The sequence below is a fragment of the Macrotis lagotis genome, chromosome 2 (assembly GCF_037893015.1).
Source record: "Macrotis lagotis isolate mMagLag1 chromosome 2, bilby.v1.9.chrom.fasta, whole genome shotgun sequence".
NCBI lineage: Eukaryota > Metazoa > Chordata > Mammalia > Peramelemorphia > Peramelidae > Macrotis > Macrotis lagotis.
The window spans coordinates 230,286,628-230,300,016 of NC_133659.1; the positions used below are offsets into that span (position 1 = coordinate 230,286,628).

At 37.2% G+C, this 13,389-nt stretch overlaps 1 protein-coding gene across 1 annotated transcript; it reads right to left on the reverse strand.

Annotated features, from left to right (window-relative positions):
* Positions 1–10,729, reverse strand: RCVRN (recoverin). Its single transcript, XM_074220641.1, has 3 exons — positions 10,344–10,729; positions 5,318–5,429; positions 1–116 (listed from the first exon to the last, which is right to left on the reverse strand). The coding sequence occupies exons 1-3, from the start codon at positions 10,722–10,724 to the stop codon at positions 1–3; spliced, it is 609 nt and encodes a 202-aa protein (XP_074076742.1). The 5' UTR covers positions 10,725–10,729.
* Positions 10,730–13,389: the final 2,660 nt, after the last annotated feature.

Consider the following 13,389-nt stretch of genomic DNA (forward strand, 5'->3'; position numbering starts at 1 on the left):
TCATGGCTTTTTATCCTTTAGCTTCTCCTTCACTTTTTGGGGCTCATACTGGATCAGTCGAAGAATTTCCTTATTAGCCATTGTGCCTTCAATAAATTCTTTTTCTGTAAGTTTATCTGTGGGTAAAAAAAGAAACAACACTATGAGTCTTGACTGCCTGGGGCCTGAGCACTGGATTATCTTGGGGAATGGATAATAATAACTTACACTGATATGTGATTTATAGTTAGGGGTATATGTTACAGCATATTTTATAGATATTGTTTCATTTAATGTTCATAGCAAATTGATGAAGTAAGCAGGGCCAGTCCCTGTTTTATAGAAGAGAAGATTGAATCCTAGAGAAATGAATTGAACATATACCAGGGCAGAGAGAGCATATCTTCATTGTTATCTTCTCATAACTGTCATTGTTTTCGACTCAGATCCCTGACTTCTCAAACTCTTGACTTTTCCTTCCTAACCCTATAGGACATGTCTACTTGCTCCCAGCCCTGGCTAATTTTTCATTTATTCATTCCTCAGAGATCTTGGAACTTAAGGTTTGGGGTAGGGCAGCTAAGTCTTCTGATTGCAAGTCCAGTATTTTTCTCACTGAATTGCACTTCCCTTTTCATAAGGGGAGAGAAGGAATAAGTATTTATATAGAACCTACTCTATATAGCTAGTGCCAAAAATTATCTCTTTTGATCTTCACAGAAAGCCTATGGGGTAGGTGGTTTTATTATCCCTATTTTAATTGAGGAAACAAGGGCAAGCAAAGGTTCAGTGATTTGCCCAAGGAAGCAGCTAAGATGGCTCAGTGGATAGAGAACTGGGTCTGAAGTCAGGAAGACCTGAGTTCAAATCCAGCCTCAAACACTTAGTAGCTTCATAACCCTGTGCAAGTCACTTGACTTCTGTTTATCCAGGAGGCAGTTTACATGGCTTAGATAGAACACTGGATCTAGAATCAGGAAGAACTGAACTTAAATCTGACTTCAGAGACTAGCTGTGGGTCCCTGGGCAAGTCACTTATAATCTCTGCTTGACATAATCCACTGGGGAGGGAAATGGCAAACAACTTCACATGGACTCATAAAGAGTTAGATTCAAGTGAATGTCTCAACACCAACTTCTGGACTTCAGGCTTAACAGTCTAGGCATTGTACCATCTAATTTAACAATAATAACTATTAAAGATGTTATTGTGCACAAAATATCAGACAATACTTGGAATGGCTGGTTCCACTCTCATCAACTAGGACCTGAGAAATAAGAGAACTCATTCAACTAATCAATATGCTAAGTATGTTCACTTGGAAAGAAGAGTCCAGTGGATCTATGCTTGGCCCATGTGCTATCTAGTTTTTAAAATGAGACAGCTAAAATACAAGTTTTGAAATATAATTCTTGACATAGATGGCATACTAATCAAAATTATGGATGACATAAAGCTAAAAAAGAGAGCTAAATGCTGGAACATTTAGCCATTTGGCACAATGCTTAGGATAGAGAAGATCCTTAATAAATGTTTATTAATTGACCAGATTACAGAATAAATATACAAAAAAAACTTGACAAACTAGGATATCAGAACAATTCAAAGAAAGATGAAATTTAATAGCAGTAAATGTGGGCTCCAAAATTGTCTTTACAAGGACATGAAAGGCAGGGAGAAGAATGGGATTAAGAGAGTGATTTGTGTGGAAAAAAATATGAAAGCTTCAATGGATAGTAAACTTGATATGAATCAACCATGTGATAATAACCAAAGGGTAAATGGAATCTTGGTCTGCCTTAAGTGAAGCATTGCTGTTTCATGATGGAATAAAAGTAATAAGGAGGTGATAATTCTGTTGTACTCTGCTCTGACCAGACCTCATCTGGAGGATTGTGTTCAGTTCTGGGAACCACAGAACTGCGATGGAAGTTAAGAAATGTCCAAAGGAGGGCAAAAGAGTTGTTGAAAGGCTTTGAATCTGTGCCATTAGAGATATTTTACCTGTAGAAGTATTTGAAAGGCTTTTATGTGAAGAAGGCATTACATTTGTTTTGTTTGGCCCCAGGTAACAGAATCAGAAGCAATGAGGGAAGATGCAAAAAAAGAGTCCAATTTAGACTCAATGTCAAGAAAAGCTTCCTAGTAATGAATATTATCCAAAAATGGAATGGACTAGCCTGGGAGATAATGAACTCTTCCTAATGGAGGTTTTCAAGCAGAAGCAGTATGACAATTAGCCCCATATGTTTTTGACAGAGATTCATATTTTGGAAATGTATTGCATTTAACTGCTAAGATCTCTTCCAAACCTAAAATTCTGAGGTTTCATGATCAGTTTATTTAATAGGGAGACTTTTCACTGTGCTATGCTACACAATTAGTCCTTGTTTTTGATTGTGCTTCATCCTGCCCTCTTCCTACCACTCCTTTCCAAAGAAGTTTCCCCTAAATTCCATTGTGGAATCAATCTTTCTCAAAAAGCAGGGAACTCAGTTCTATAAGAATTTCTTACTTGCCATGTCAATCCTGCCCTGTTACTTGACTTTACCCATGAGTTATCAGTGTCATAGTGTTTCTCTCCAAATATATTCTATTAATCAGGAAAATTTTCATCTGTCTGGTTGAGCTGCAAGCCTACTAGGTATAAAATCATCTAGCAAAAGCACCTGGAAGTGTGCTAGAGCCAGCTCACATTAGTTTAAGATTGGAAATCTGCAAATGCTACAAATCAAGGTTTGTGTTAGACTTAAAACTAGTCCTAGCTCCAGCTATTAACTCAGAGCTTGATTTATGACTTTGTTCATTTTATATATTTAAGAAAGTGATGAAGAAGAAGTCTATAATGTCAAACTCAAAAATTTGTCATGTGTACTTTTCTTAGTGGTTATTAAACATTTACAGTCATACCAGTAGCTTAACCTCTCCTAGGTTAAGAGAGGACTTGGTTAGTGTCTTTAGAAAAGAAGATAAAAAAAGAAAAGAAGATGTAATAAATAGATTTAAGTTCCAGCTATGCTATTTAATACCTATTTGATGTTGGGTAAATCCCTTAAATTCTATGGGAATCAGTTTTCTAAACTGCAAAATGAGGATCATGCATTTTAAAATGAAACTTTCAGCAAATATCATGATATTAAAGGTTCCAGTCAAGACCAGCACTCCTTAGTTGTCTCTATTAACTTTGAAGAAGAATGTCTTGTGATTTAGAGCTGAATGGGACTTCAGAGGACAGCTAATCCAACCTCCTCATATTAGAGTGAAGAAACTGAGACCCAGGGAAGTTAAGTAACTTGCTCAAAGTCACACAGGTGGCAGAGGTAGGGATTAAACCTAAATTATCTGAATCTATATTTTCCACTGACTCATGCAGAAGGAACCCCAAATATAATTTCTTATATTCCAACTCTATTCCAGTTATCTCTAAGTCTATAGGTGATAAAAATTTCCTTCTGTCAATAATATGTGTTTTTTGGGTCTAGCACAGCTATTGAAATTCCTACTATAGGAATCTTTTCTTTAGGTCCCAGGAGACCCTTTATACTGCATTTATTTTATCTCAGTGGAAAAATATATTAATTCACTTATCATATTATATACTATATCCTTTCACTCCAGTGACTTAACACTAGCTGGGATTTATTTTTCAGATAGTCCTTACAAAAAAAAAGTACTTTTGATAGGAGGAAGATGTCCCAAGTTCTTTGCAATCTGGGATACTGTCTAGAGTGGAAATGCCAGAGTGGAGACTAGGAAGCAATATAAATGCATTGAGCACATGGATGATGTCAAAATGAAAAGAATAAAAGAGAAATGAAAAGGAGATATGGTAATTATGATAGACACTATGATGACTGTAGCAGCAGGAGTAAGGATAGTGATGATGTTGGTTACAGTGATAATAATGGTGTGCTATGGTGGGATGCTTATAATGGGTAGTAGTGGTCTTGGTAATGATGATGAGTGGAGGGAAGGTGGTGATATTGATTAGTGAGTACTGATAGTTAAGATGGTGATGTGAAGTGATGGTTGTTGTAGTGTTGGTGATAACGGTAATGGTAGTAGTGGTAGATGGCTAGTCATGGTGAAGTTGGTGGAAATGGTGGTGGTAGTGACAAAGATAATGTACCTTTTACAGTTTGTTGAAGGATCATGGTTAGGATTTCTCAATGTGTTTTACTTACATTTTTTTCAGAATGTAAGTTTAAAAAGAAGAGTAGGTTGGGAGAAGTAAGTTGAACAACTATAGTAGCTTCTCTAAGTAGCATCTCATCACAACAAAACTTTGTCTATTTAGACTCCACTTATTTGAAATTAGTGAAAATTAATCCTTGTGCTAAGCTGAAAACAAATCCTTCCTTTTGTTATGAAAAAATAATTAAAAGAATAACAGAATAGGTAAACAAGCAAAAAATTGACAAATTTGAAACCTTCTCAGCAAATTTAAGAGAATGTTAGAACAATAGCTGATAAGTGAGTCTTATCTAAAAGGTAAACTTCAAACCTGACAACATTTTGTTAGTTGATTTGAAAGTAATAATTCTGAATTACTTTAAAGATTCTATAAATAGTCACATCTAGAGGAGAAACTATGGAGTCTGAATGCAGAAAAACATATACTTTTTCTTTCTTACAGTTTTTTCCTTTGGTTCTGATTCTTCTTTCAAAACATAACTAATATAGATATATGTTAAATATGATTATACTTGTATAACATCAGATTACTTGCTGTTATGGGAAGGGAGGAGAGAAGGGAGGGAGATAGAAAAATGTGGAATTCAAAAACTTATAAAAAGATTGAAAACTATCTTTGTATGTAATTGTAAAAAGTAAAATAAATAATGTTAAAAAAGATCCTATAAATAAGACTTCTCACTAATTCAGACTTAGTCAACCCAAGTTATTGAGGTTTTGTGTTATGTAGGAAATGGGGTCTGCTGCCTTGAACATTTGAATGAAAAGTACCATAAATTATATGTTTCTATGACCATAGCACTTTAAGATTCCATTATTCTTATTCATAGCTCTAGAAAAATACCTGATAAAGATACCTTCCTTCTCATGGCATTGTATATAAGCTATTTCTTTTTTCTTTTTTTTCTCTTTTTTGTTTTTGCAAGGACATAGGATTAAGTAACTTGCCCAAGGTCACACAGCTAAGTAAGTGTCCTCCTGACTCCAAGGTCCATGCTCTATCCACTGCATAACCTAACTGCCCCTATATAAGCTATTTTCATAAGAAGAATCGATGCTTTCCCCCTTATCAAATTCTGTTGTAATTGTATAAAAATAACTATGCCTGAGAAAAGGAAAGTCTAATAGAAAAACTGGTTTCACCATCCTCTTTCTTTCCGAAGAAGGACCATATCTTTTCAGCTCTTTTTTCAGGAGTGTTTTCATCTTCTGGAAGGTGCTTCAAGTCATCAGGATGGATCATTTTGAAAATGGCCTGTACAAAAATGACACAGGGAAGCAAAGCCAGGAGTTAGAGTCATGCATTCAACAAATTAGTATGAATAGGGATAGACCCATTAGTCATAGTTTTTCTCATGAAGAACCAGAACTGACTTCACAGGGTTCAGGACAAAAAAAAAAAAAAACAACCTTTAAAAATGATCATATGTGGGGGGGGGGGTGGCTAGGCAGTGCAGTGGATAAGGGGCGGCTAGGTGGCGCAGTGGATAGAGCACCAGCCCTGGAGTCAGGAGTACCTGGGTTCAAATCCGATCTCAGACACTTAATAATTACCTAGCTATGTGGCCTTGGGCAAGCCACTTAACCCCATTTGCCTTGCAAAAACCTAAAAAAAAATGATTGTATGTGAATTGAAGATCTCATTGTTTTAAGCCCTATCTGGATTGTAATCTAACTTCCTGTGTGGTGTAAGACAAGTCACTTTACCTTTCTGGACTCAGTTTCCTCCTATGTAAAATAAGAAGATTGGCTCAGATAATTACCAGTGTCACTTTTATCTCAGACATTGCATAGCTTTCTAAATGCCTATGGCAGGAGGACCCTCAAATTAAAACATAGAAAGAACTAGATTACTTCCCTAAAACCTCTTAGTACAATTTCACCCAATCAAGTGGAAATTCTATCTGGTTCATACTACAGATAAGAATTAAGAGCATAGGCTAGATGGAGACTTTTAGGTGAACTGGAGGGTTTCTATCTGCTTCATGGTAATTGGCTCTTGATTAGTCCTTTGTAATGTCTTAGTCCCATCCTGTTGGAACGACAAATTGGTCCTTGGATTTGTCAAACAGGCTTGGCTGTATTGTACTGCAGAACACCTAAGGGTATTATCCCCAAACCCATCACATCTAGAGAAACTGTGTGACTCAAGTCCAGGTGAGGTGATAAAGGGGACTGGCTTCAGACCAAGATAGTTTTATATTCTCTGCTCTTTGCTCATGTCAGCTACAGTATCCTACCATTTAGATCTGAAAACAGCCCAGAGATTTTTGTGGTTCAGTTGTGTCTGACTATGTGACCCTGTGTGAGGTTTTCTTCACAAAGCTACTGGAGGGTTTCCCATTTCCTTCTTCAGTGGATTAAGATACACAGAGGTGGGCAACTAGGTGGCACAGTGGATGAAGCACCAGTCCTGGAGTTAGGAGGATCTGAGTTCAAATCCAGTCTCAGACTCTTAATTAGATGTGTGACCTTGGGCAGGTCACTCAATCCCATTGCCTTCCGAAAAGAAACATAGCGACTTGTTGAATTTGAACTCAAATTTTCTTGATTTCAGATCCAACATCCTATCCACTGAGCTCAAAGATTTTTAGTCTTTCATTTTATAGAGGAGACGAATAAGATTCAGAGATTAAATAATTTGCCCAGGGACAAATAAAAGAGTAAGGTCAGGATGTAAACCAAGGTTATCTAGCTTTAAATCAAATATTCTTATTATCCCACATAGTCCTTGATGTCTGTGAACATCAATCCATACAGGGTGGGAATCAAGGTTCTGTGGGAAGAGGACTCCTAGCTTCAATGTGGCATTTCTCTATTTTTCTCCCTCTCCTCCCCGTTCATTACCCTTAACCTTTTCACACAGTGTAAGATTAAGTACAATGTGGTTACAATGTGTAATCTCTCTGAGCCTTATTCTCTCCCTCTTTAAAATGTAGGGGCGCTACTTAATGTCTTTCTTCTTATATTTTTCTATAATCCTATAAATTCAAAAAGAATTCCAGAATGGGGACAGCTAGGTGTCGCAGTGGATAGAGCACTGGTCCTGGAATCAGAAGGACCTGAGTTCAAATGACCTCAGCTAGTTAATACTTACTTAGCTGTGTGACACTGGCCAAGTCACTTAACCCCATTGCCTTGCAAAAAAAAAAAAAGATTTTCAGGAATATTTGGACTTAGAATGTGTATATCAGAACGCTGGAGGTTATAATGGGTCCTTTAAGCCTGCTTTAACTTTCAATTGGAGCAGGCTGGAGGCCTGCATGTCCTCCTCGATGAAACCAAAAATGTTTCACTTCTTTGACCCTTGGTAATTATTGGTTAAATTTCCTGGTTTGGAGAAATGAACAGGATACCAGGGTCTTCCAGTGCTCTGCTTGTTCCCTATCCTAACGCAGCCTGCCAGTGCAGCACAAAAATATTCACTGTATTGTTTGTCCAGAGAAATTTTGAAATTGCTAAATTTTTTCTTGAACCCAAGAAAATTGAGACAACCTGACTTGTCTCCCCCCAGGTCCAATAAGTATCCTGGTGTTTTCTGTATGTGAAGTAAAGAACAATCAGAATATCTTTGACTGGACAACTTGGGAGAAAGGGGGCAATGAATGATATATAAAGGCATAGCAAGTTCCCTATGGCACAAGTCTTGATGCTTTCAAAAACCCAGGTCCACTATATACTATTCCATCTGCTTTGAAGAAGTAGGAATTCTGCAAAATGAAATGAGCAGAAATTCTCTGAGAGGAAATTTGAATTTTGGATGAAATCCCAGATTTTCTCTAGCCCCCCAATTCCAACTTGAAATCATAGCATCAATGGTATGATAGACAACAGGAAAACTTATATGTAGATCTTTGTTTCTAGAGCAGGTAACCAAGGACAGGATTGGGGATACAAGTTGCATTCCTAAAGTTATACAATAAATTAGTGTCAGAGACCAGAGGAGAACACAGGTATTCCAATGCCTAGTTCAGGCAATGCTCTTTCTGTTGTACTATTACTTATTTCTATTAACCCATACTTAAAAAGTAACACTCCATATTTTCCACCCACCAACCTAAATCTTCCTTATCTCCTTCACCACCTTTCTTCCCTTACCCAGGAAGTACCCATATCCCCCCAAAGAAACCTCTAAACCCAATAAGGGAAACACTACCACCCTTTTTTCTCCTTCCCTCCATAGACATCTCTAGAGCTTTAAGGACTTTGTTGATGTTCAACTAAGTAATCAGCCCAGATTATCCTTGGTCCCTTTCCCACAATCAATAGGAAAATGTGACCTCTAGGTTTCCTTAAGGAGGACATAAGGCAATACAGTATAGTGATCCTGTGAACATGCTCCATTTATCAGAATGTTCAAGAAGAGCATTTTGTGTGCATGGAAAAATAATTTTGCAAATGAAAATGTGTGTAGCCTTTTGCTATGGAAATATTCATGTTTGTTGATGATTTTCTAGATCAAACTAAATAATTTAAAGAAATGTATATAGAAACATGTGTACATGCTTAAACAAATAACCAGCACAAGTTTAGCTTATATCAGATTGCTTGCCATCTTGGGAAAGGGGGAAAGAAGAGAGGAAAAAACATTGGAATTCAAAATCTTATAAAAATGAATGTTGAAAACTATTTTTACATGTAATTGGAAAAAAAATGCTACTTACATTTAAAAACCTCAAATAATCACCCCCCCCAAATAACCTCTTCCTTCATAATAAGAATAGCTAAATACAAAACATTGATAAAAAGTCAATCACTGAAGGGGGTGGGGGTGGGTGGAATAGAGATTTTAGGAGCATAGGCTTAGACCTAGAAAGAACCTTAAAGGTCATTTAGTTCAGCCCTCTTAAATTATAGAAGAGGAAACTGAGGAAGAAAAATTAAGAGTGCAAAAATGCAAAGTAAGCTTAAAATGGGAAATATAAATGCTACAGGAGATGATAGATGTTATAGATATCAGTGATTGTTTTTGATGCCTACATGCAATACCAGAACTAAAAGGACTCTCAAAAGTCATCTAATTCAGCTCTCCTCCAATTCTCACTTTCCTACAATTGATTGGACCAGAGAACTGAGACTAGAATCTGAGCTGCCTAACTTAATGTTTGCTGTGCTTTGCATTTTGAATATGGTATCTATTTAAGGTTCATGGTGGGCTATAAAATTTGAATTTTCAATATTTGTAATTTTGAAGAAAATGTATCCAAAGAGTAGAAAATGCCCCGATTCTTCACTTGTCACAGGAACATTCTCTTGTAAGATCATAAGAACAAAACCTATTACATGATAGTGTTTAATATATTAGAAATGCCACTCTTTCTGTGTTCTGTATGCCAAATGAATTAGAGGTCATAGGAGAAATTTGTTTCCTGGCAATACTTTTCCTTCCACAAGATTAAATATAAAAGTCTATATAGCAAAATTATTTATTATAGCTAGATGGAGTGCCAGACCTGAAAATAGGAAATTTTATCTTCCTGAGTTGAAATGTGGCCTCAGTCACTTTCTACCTGTGGGATACTAGGCAAGTCACTTACCCTTATTTGCCTCAGTTTCCTCACGTGTGAAATGAGTTGAAGAAATAAATGTCAAATCTCTCATTGTCAAGAAAACCCCTCAAATGGGGTCACTAAGAAGTAGGCATGACTGAAAACAACTGAACAACAGCAATTTGGGGTTATGGTAGAAGGTTTAATTTTTCTCTTCTTTGATTTTCTTCATCCTGAAAGTTGTTCAAACCTTCAGGTACCCAGGATTAACATTCATAATTTCCTTTAAGCTATCAAACTCAAAATGGTTCTGTAACCAAATTAGTTTGGGGGAAAAGGCATAAAGAATAGCATTTAAATCAATTCATGATGATCAAAGAGAGACAGTATATGTCCATCAAACAGACTTTGCCTAAGTTAACCCTGATCAAAGACTTGAGTGCAATGGGAAAACAATGACCTGGAAATCAGGAGATCTAGTTCTTAGTCCCTATTCTACAACCTTCTAGCTCCAGCCAAGTGCCTTTTCCAATCTAAACTTATTTTCTCCTCCATAAAAGGAGGTGCTGGGTGACCTCTAAGGTTCCTTCCCAGCTCCATAAGGCAAAAGTTCTGTGACTCTATGTCTTTGACTTCACTGGTCCCCGATAACCAATAATGGGAGAGAAGAGAGACTATACCATGACGATCTCAAGCACTTCATTTTTGCTGATGGAACCATTGCCATCTATGTCGTAGAGGGAAAATGCCCACTCCAGTTTCTGATTGGTTTTGCCAGCTGTGGTCATGTGGAGTGCAATGATATATTCCTTAAAGTCCAAGGTCCCATCACTGTTTGAGTCGAAGCTGCGGAACACATGCTGGGCATAGGCCTTCGGGTCTGCATCTGGGAAGAATTTGGAGTAGATGCTCTCAAACTCCTGTTTGGTTATCCTGCCACTGGGGCATTCCTTTAGGAAGGACTGGTACCAGGCGCATAGTTCCTCTTCTTTGTATTTGGTATTCAGCTGCAATTCCTCTAAGATTTCTTTGGACAGGGAGCCACTTTTGCTATTTCCCATGGGTGAATGAGGTTGGGTACCAGATAGGTAGTAAATGTTAAGTAAATGTTAAGTTAGGTAGCTAGTTTCCTCTCTATGAACTGAGGCTGATAGGAGACAGGGTTCAGGATTTTCAAACTAAGACAAAGCCTGTGGGGGATTAGCAGGATTTGTGGTTATTAATAATCTGATAACCACTTCTCTGCCCCATGTACTAACAGGGGGTACTGTGAACTCTCTTTTGGTTTAGAAATGGTGTCCTCTGAACCCTAACTCTCCTATCATGATCTTAGAAGCTCAGGATATCAAAGTTAATTCTTATTTCAAGGAAAGAAAAGGAATTTTTAATGAAGTTTTGCATTATCCCTTGTTAGTGTGTAGAAAACATACCACCCTTTAAACTTACCATTTGATGTTCTGGGTTGATGGCATCCTCATATCTTCCTGGAGCTTCCATGAGGGGATGAAATATATCTAACCTAAACTTTATATTTTTTTGTAAGGTTCATTTAGTCCCCTGCTCACAGTAGGCACCTGCCATTTCCTCCTACCTAGCTTTATTTCTTTGCTAGTTTTTTCCTTTACCAGCCTCTCCAAACCCCTAATATATAATGGCCCATATTATCTTTTACCCATAAACTCCCTCTACAAATTCATTCAAATAAGTTTCTCCTACTTGCTATTATTCTCTATGGTCATTCTTAAAATCATGTATGATCAGAGTTGGAGATCACTTGGTCCAAACCACTTCATTTTATTTTTGAGGAAATTTAGGGCCAAAGAGATGAAGAGACAGTCCCAAAGTAACACTTAAAGAACTAGAACCTCTGCCCCAGTGGGCAGAGGTAGAGTTAATTTAGGATGTTAATGTGGACCTTCTGGCAGTACTCTTCACATACACTTTCTTACTGACTTTTTCCAGAAATTCTTTTAAAAAAGATTTTCATCTATGATGAAATATGTCATGCCCCTAGAAAAAAATTTCACAATGAGGTGTAAATGTCTGATATAAGTCACTTTTCAGCTAGCTAATCACCACTTAACATAGGGTCAGAGATAAGACAAGAAAGGATATACCATGAGAATCCAATAATATAAGAAGAGAATAAAACAGTGCAAAGTGGAAGCTGAGGTCCCCCATAGTTACAATTTTGTCTAGACCTTTTTTTTGAGAGCAGGTCTCTTTATGTTTACTAGACTAAAAGAAAAGTAGCTATTCAGGACTGCCCCCACTGTGGATCTCCAAAGCTTTGACCTGTTCCATTCCTGACTTGGGTAAGTTCTTCCCCTTCCTTCCAGGCTACCTGCTGGCTACCTCACTTGTATGGGTTCATCATAATGGAATCAGTATTAGTGGTGGGACTCCATCAGCCAACTTCAGACATATTCCAGCTCAGAGCTTCTAAGATCCCAAGTGATCCACCAGCTTTAATCTCCCTACTTGCAGGTATTTGTAATTGTGATGCCACTATGCTCAGTAACAATCTTGTTGATCAATCTTTTCAGTCAATTGAGAAGCTTTTATCAAACTTCTACTATGTATCAGACACTGTGTTATGTACTGGGAATTCAAAGACAAAAAAAATTGAACAGTAGTTCCCACAGAAGTATTCTATGAGAAGAGAGAATATGTGTGCCTAATATGTTCACACCCATACCCTTAGATATACCCATTTGAGATGTAAGAATCTGGCTTTGTGTGGAAGAGTTTAATTTGATATCTGTACTTCTGATGACCAGGCTTTGCTTGTCTTTGTGAGGACCTATTTCCATTCTGACTTGCAGGAAGAATTTAGTTCCACAAAGTAAGTCAAGTCATTTTTGAAGCTGTATAGCTGGTACCTGTTGTGTTAAATACCTCTGTTTTATAACAATTTCATGCATCCCTGAAATGGAAAAAAGTGTTTAAGTAACTTTCCCCTAAGTCTTCCTTTCCTCTTCTTGTCTTTTCTATTGCTTTTTTGGGGGGGGAGGGGTCTTCACTATTATTTTAAGAATTTTTTTGTATGAAGGGATCAATCACATAGACATTGATTATCAGTGGGTTCAAGAAAAGTTATGTCATTGAAATGATGGTAATTACCTTTTCTTACAAGATTTCTCCCTAGTAGGTGTTTTTCAATAGTTATTAACTTCTTAAAGGGAAAGGGTAGGGGGAGGAGACTGTATATATAAAATGAGATATATACATGCAAAATACAAGTTATTTTTTTATGGGTGGTAAGAGTATCAGCATCTAGCAGATGAAGAAATGCCTCATGGAACAAGTGGAGTTTTGAAGGAAACCAGGAATTAAAGGCAGGGGAGACAGTTTATGCAAAGGCAGAGACTAGAGAGATTGAGTGTTCTGTATGAGGAACAGCCAGGAAGTCAGTTAATCTGAATCCAAAAGTGCGTGAGGCAGAGTAATGTGTAAGTAGGGAGAGATAGGTTGGCCAGGTTGTGAAAGTCTTTATGCTCCAAATAGAGCATTTTGAATTAAATCCTAGAAGTATCAGGGAACCACCAATTTATCAAGCAAGGGAATGACATCAGGATTGGACCCATAATTTACAAAATCATTTTGGCAGAAATGTGGAGAACAGATTGTAGAGGAAACTAGAAGCATCTTAACTTTGCAAGGATAGGGAGCATGCTAATACTGGTTCCATTTTCTGTTGAAGGTAAAACTAAACATAGTTTAGTG

Bases quoted from the DNA above. Each gene is read 5' to 3' on its own strand.
- RCVRN (XM_074220641.1), bottom strand. From the start codon at position 10,724: ATGGGAAATAGCAAAAGTGGCTCCCTGTCCAAAGAAATCTTAGAGGAA. The intron at 5,430-10,343 runs GTATAGTCTCTC...ATTTTTGTACAG, and splicing joins AAGTGCTTGAGATCGTCATG to GCCATTTTCAAAATGATCCA. The intron at 117-5,317 runs GTGAAACCAGTT...TTTTACCCACAG, and splicing joins CTTCGGAAAGAAAGAGGATG to ATAAACTTACAGAAAAAGAA.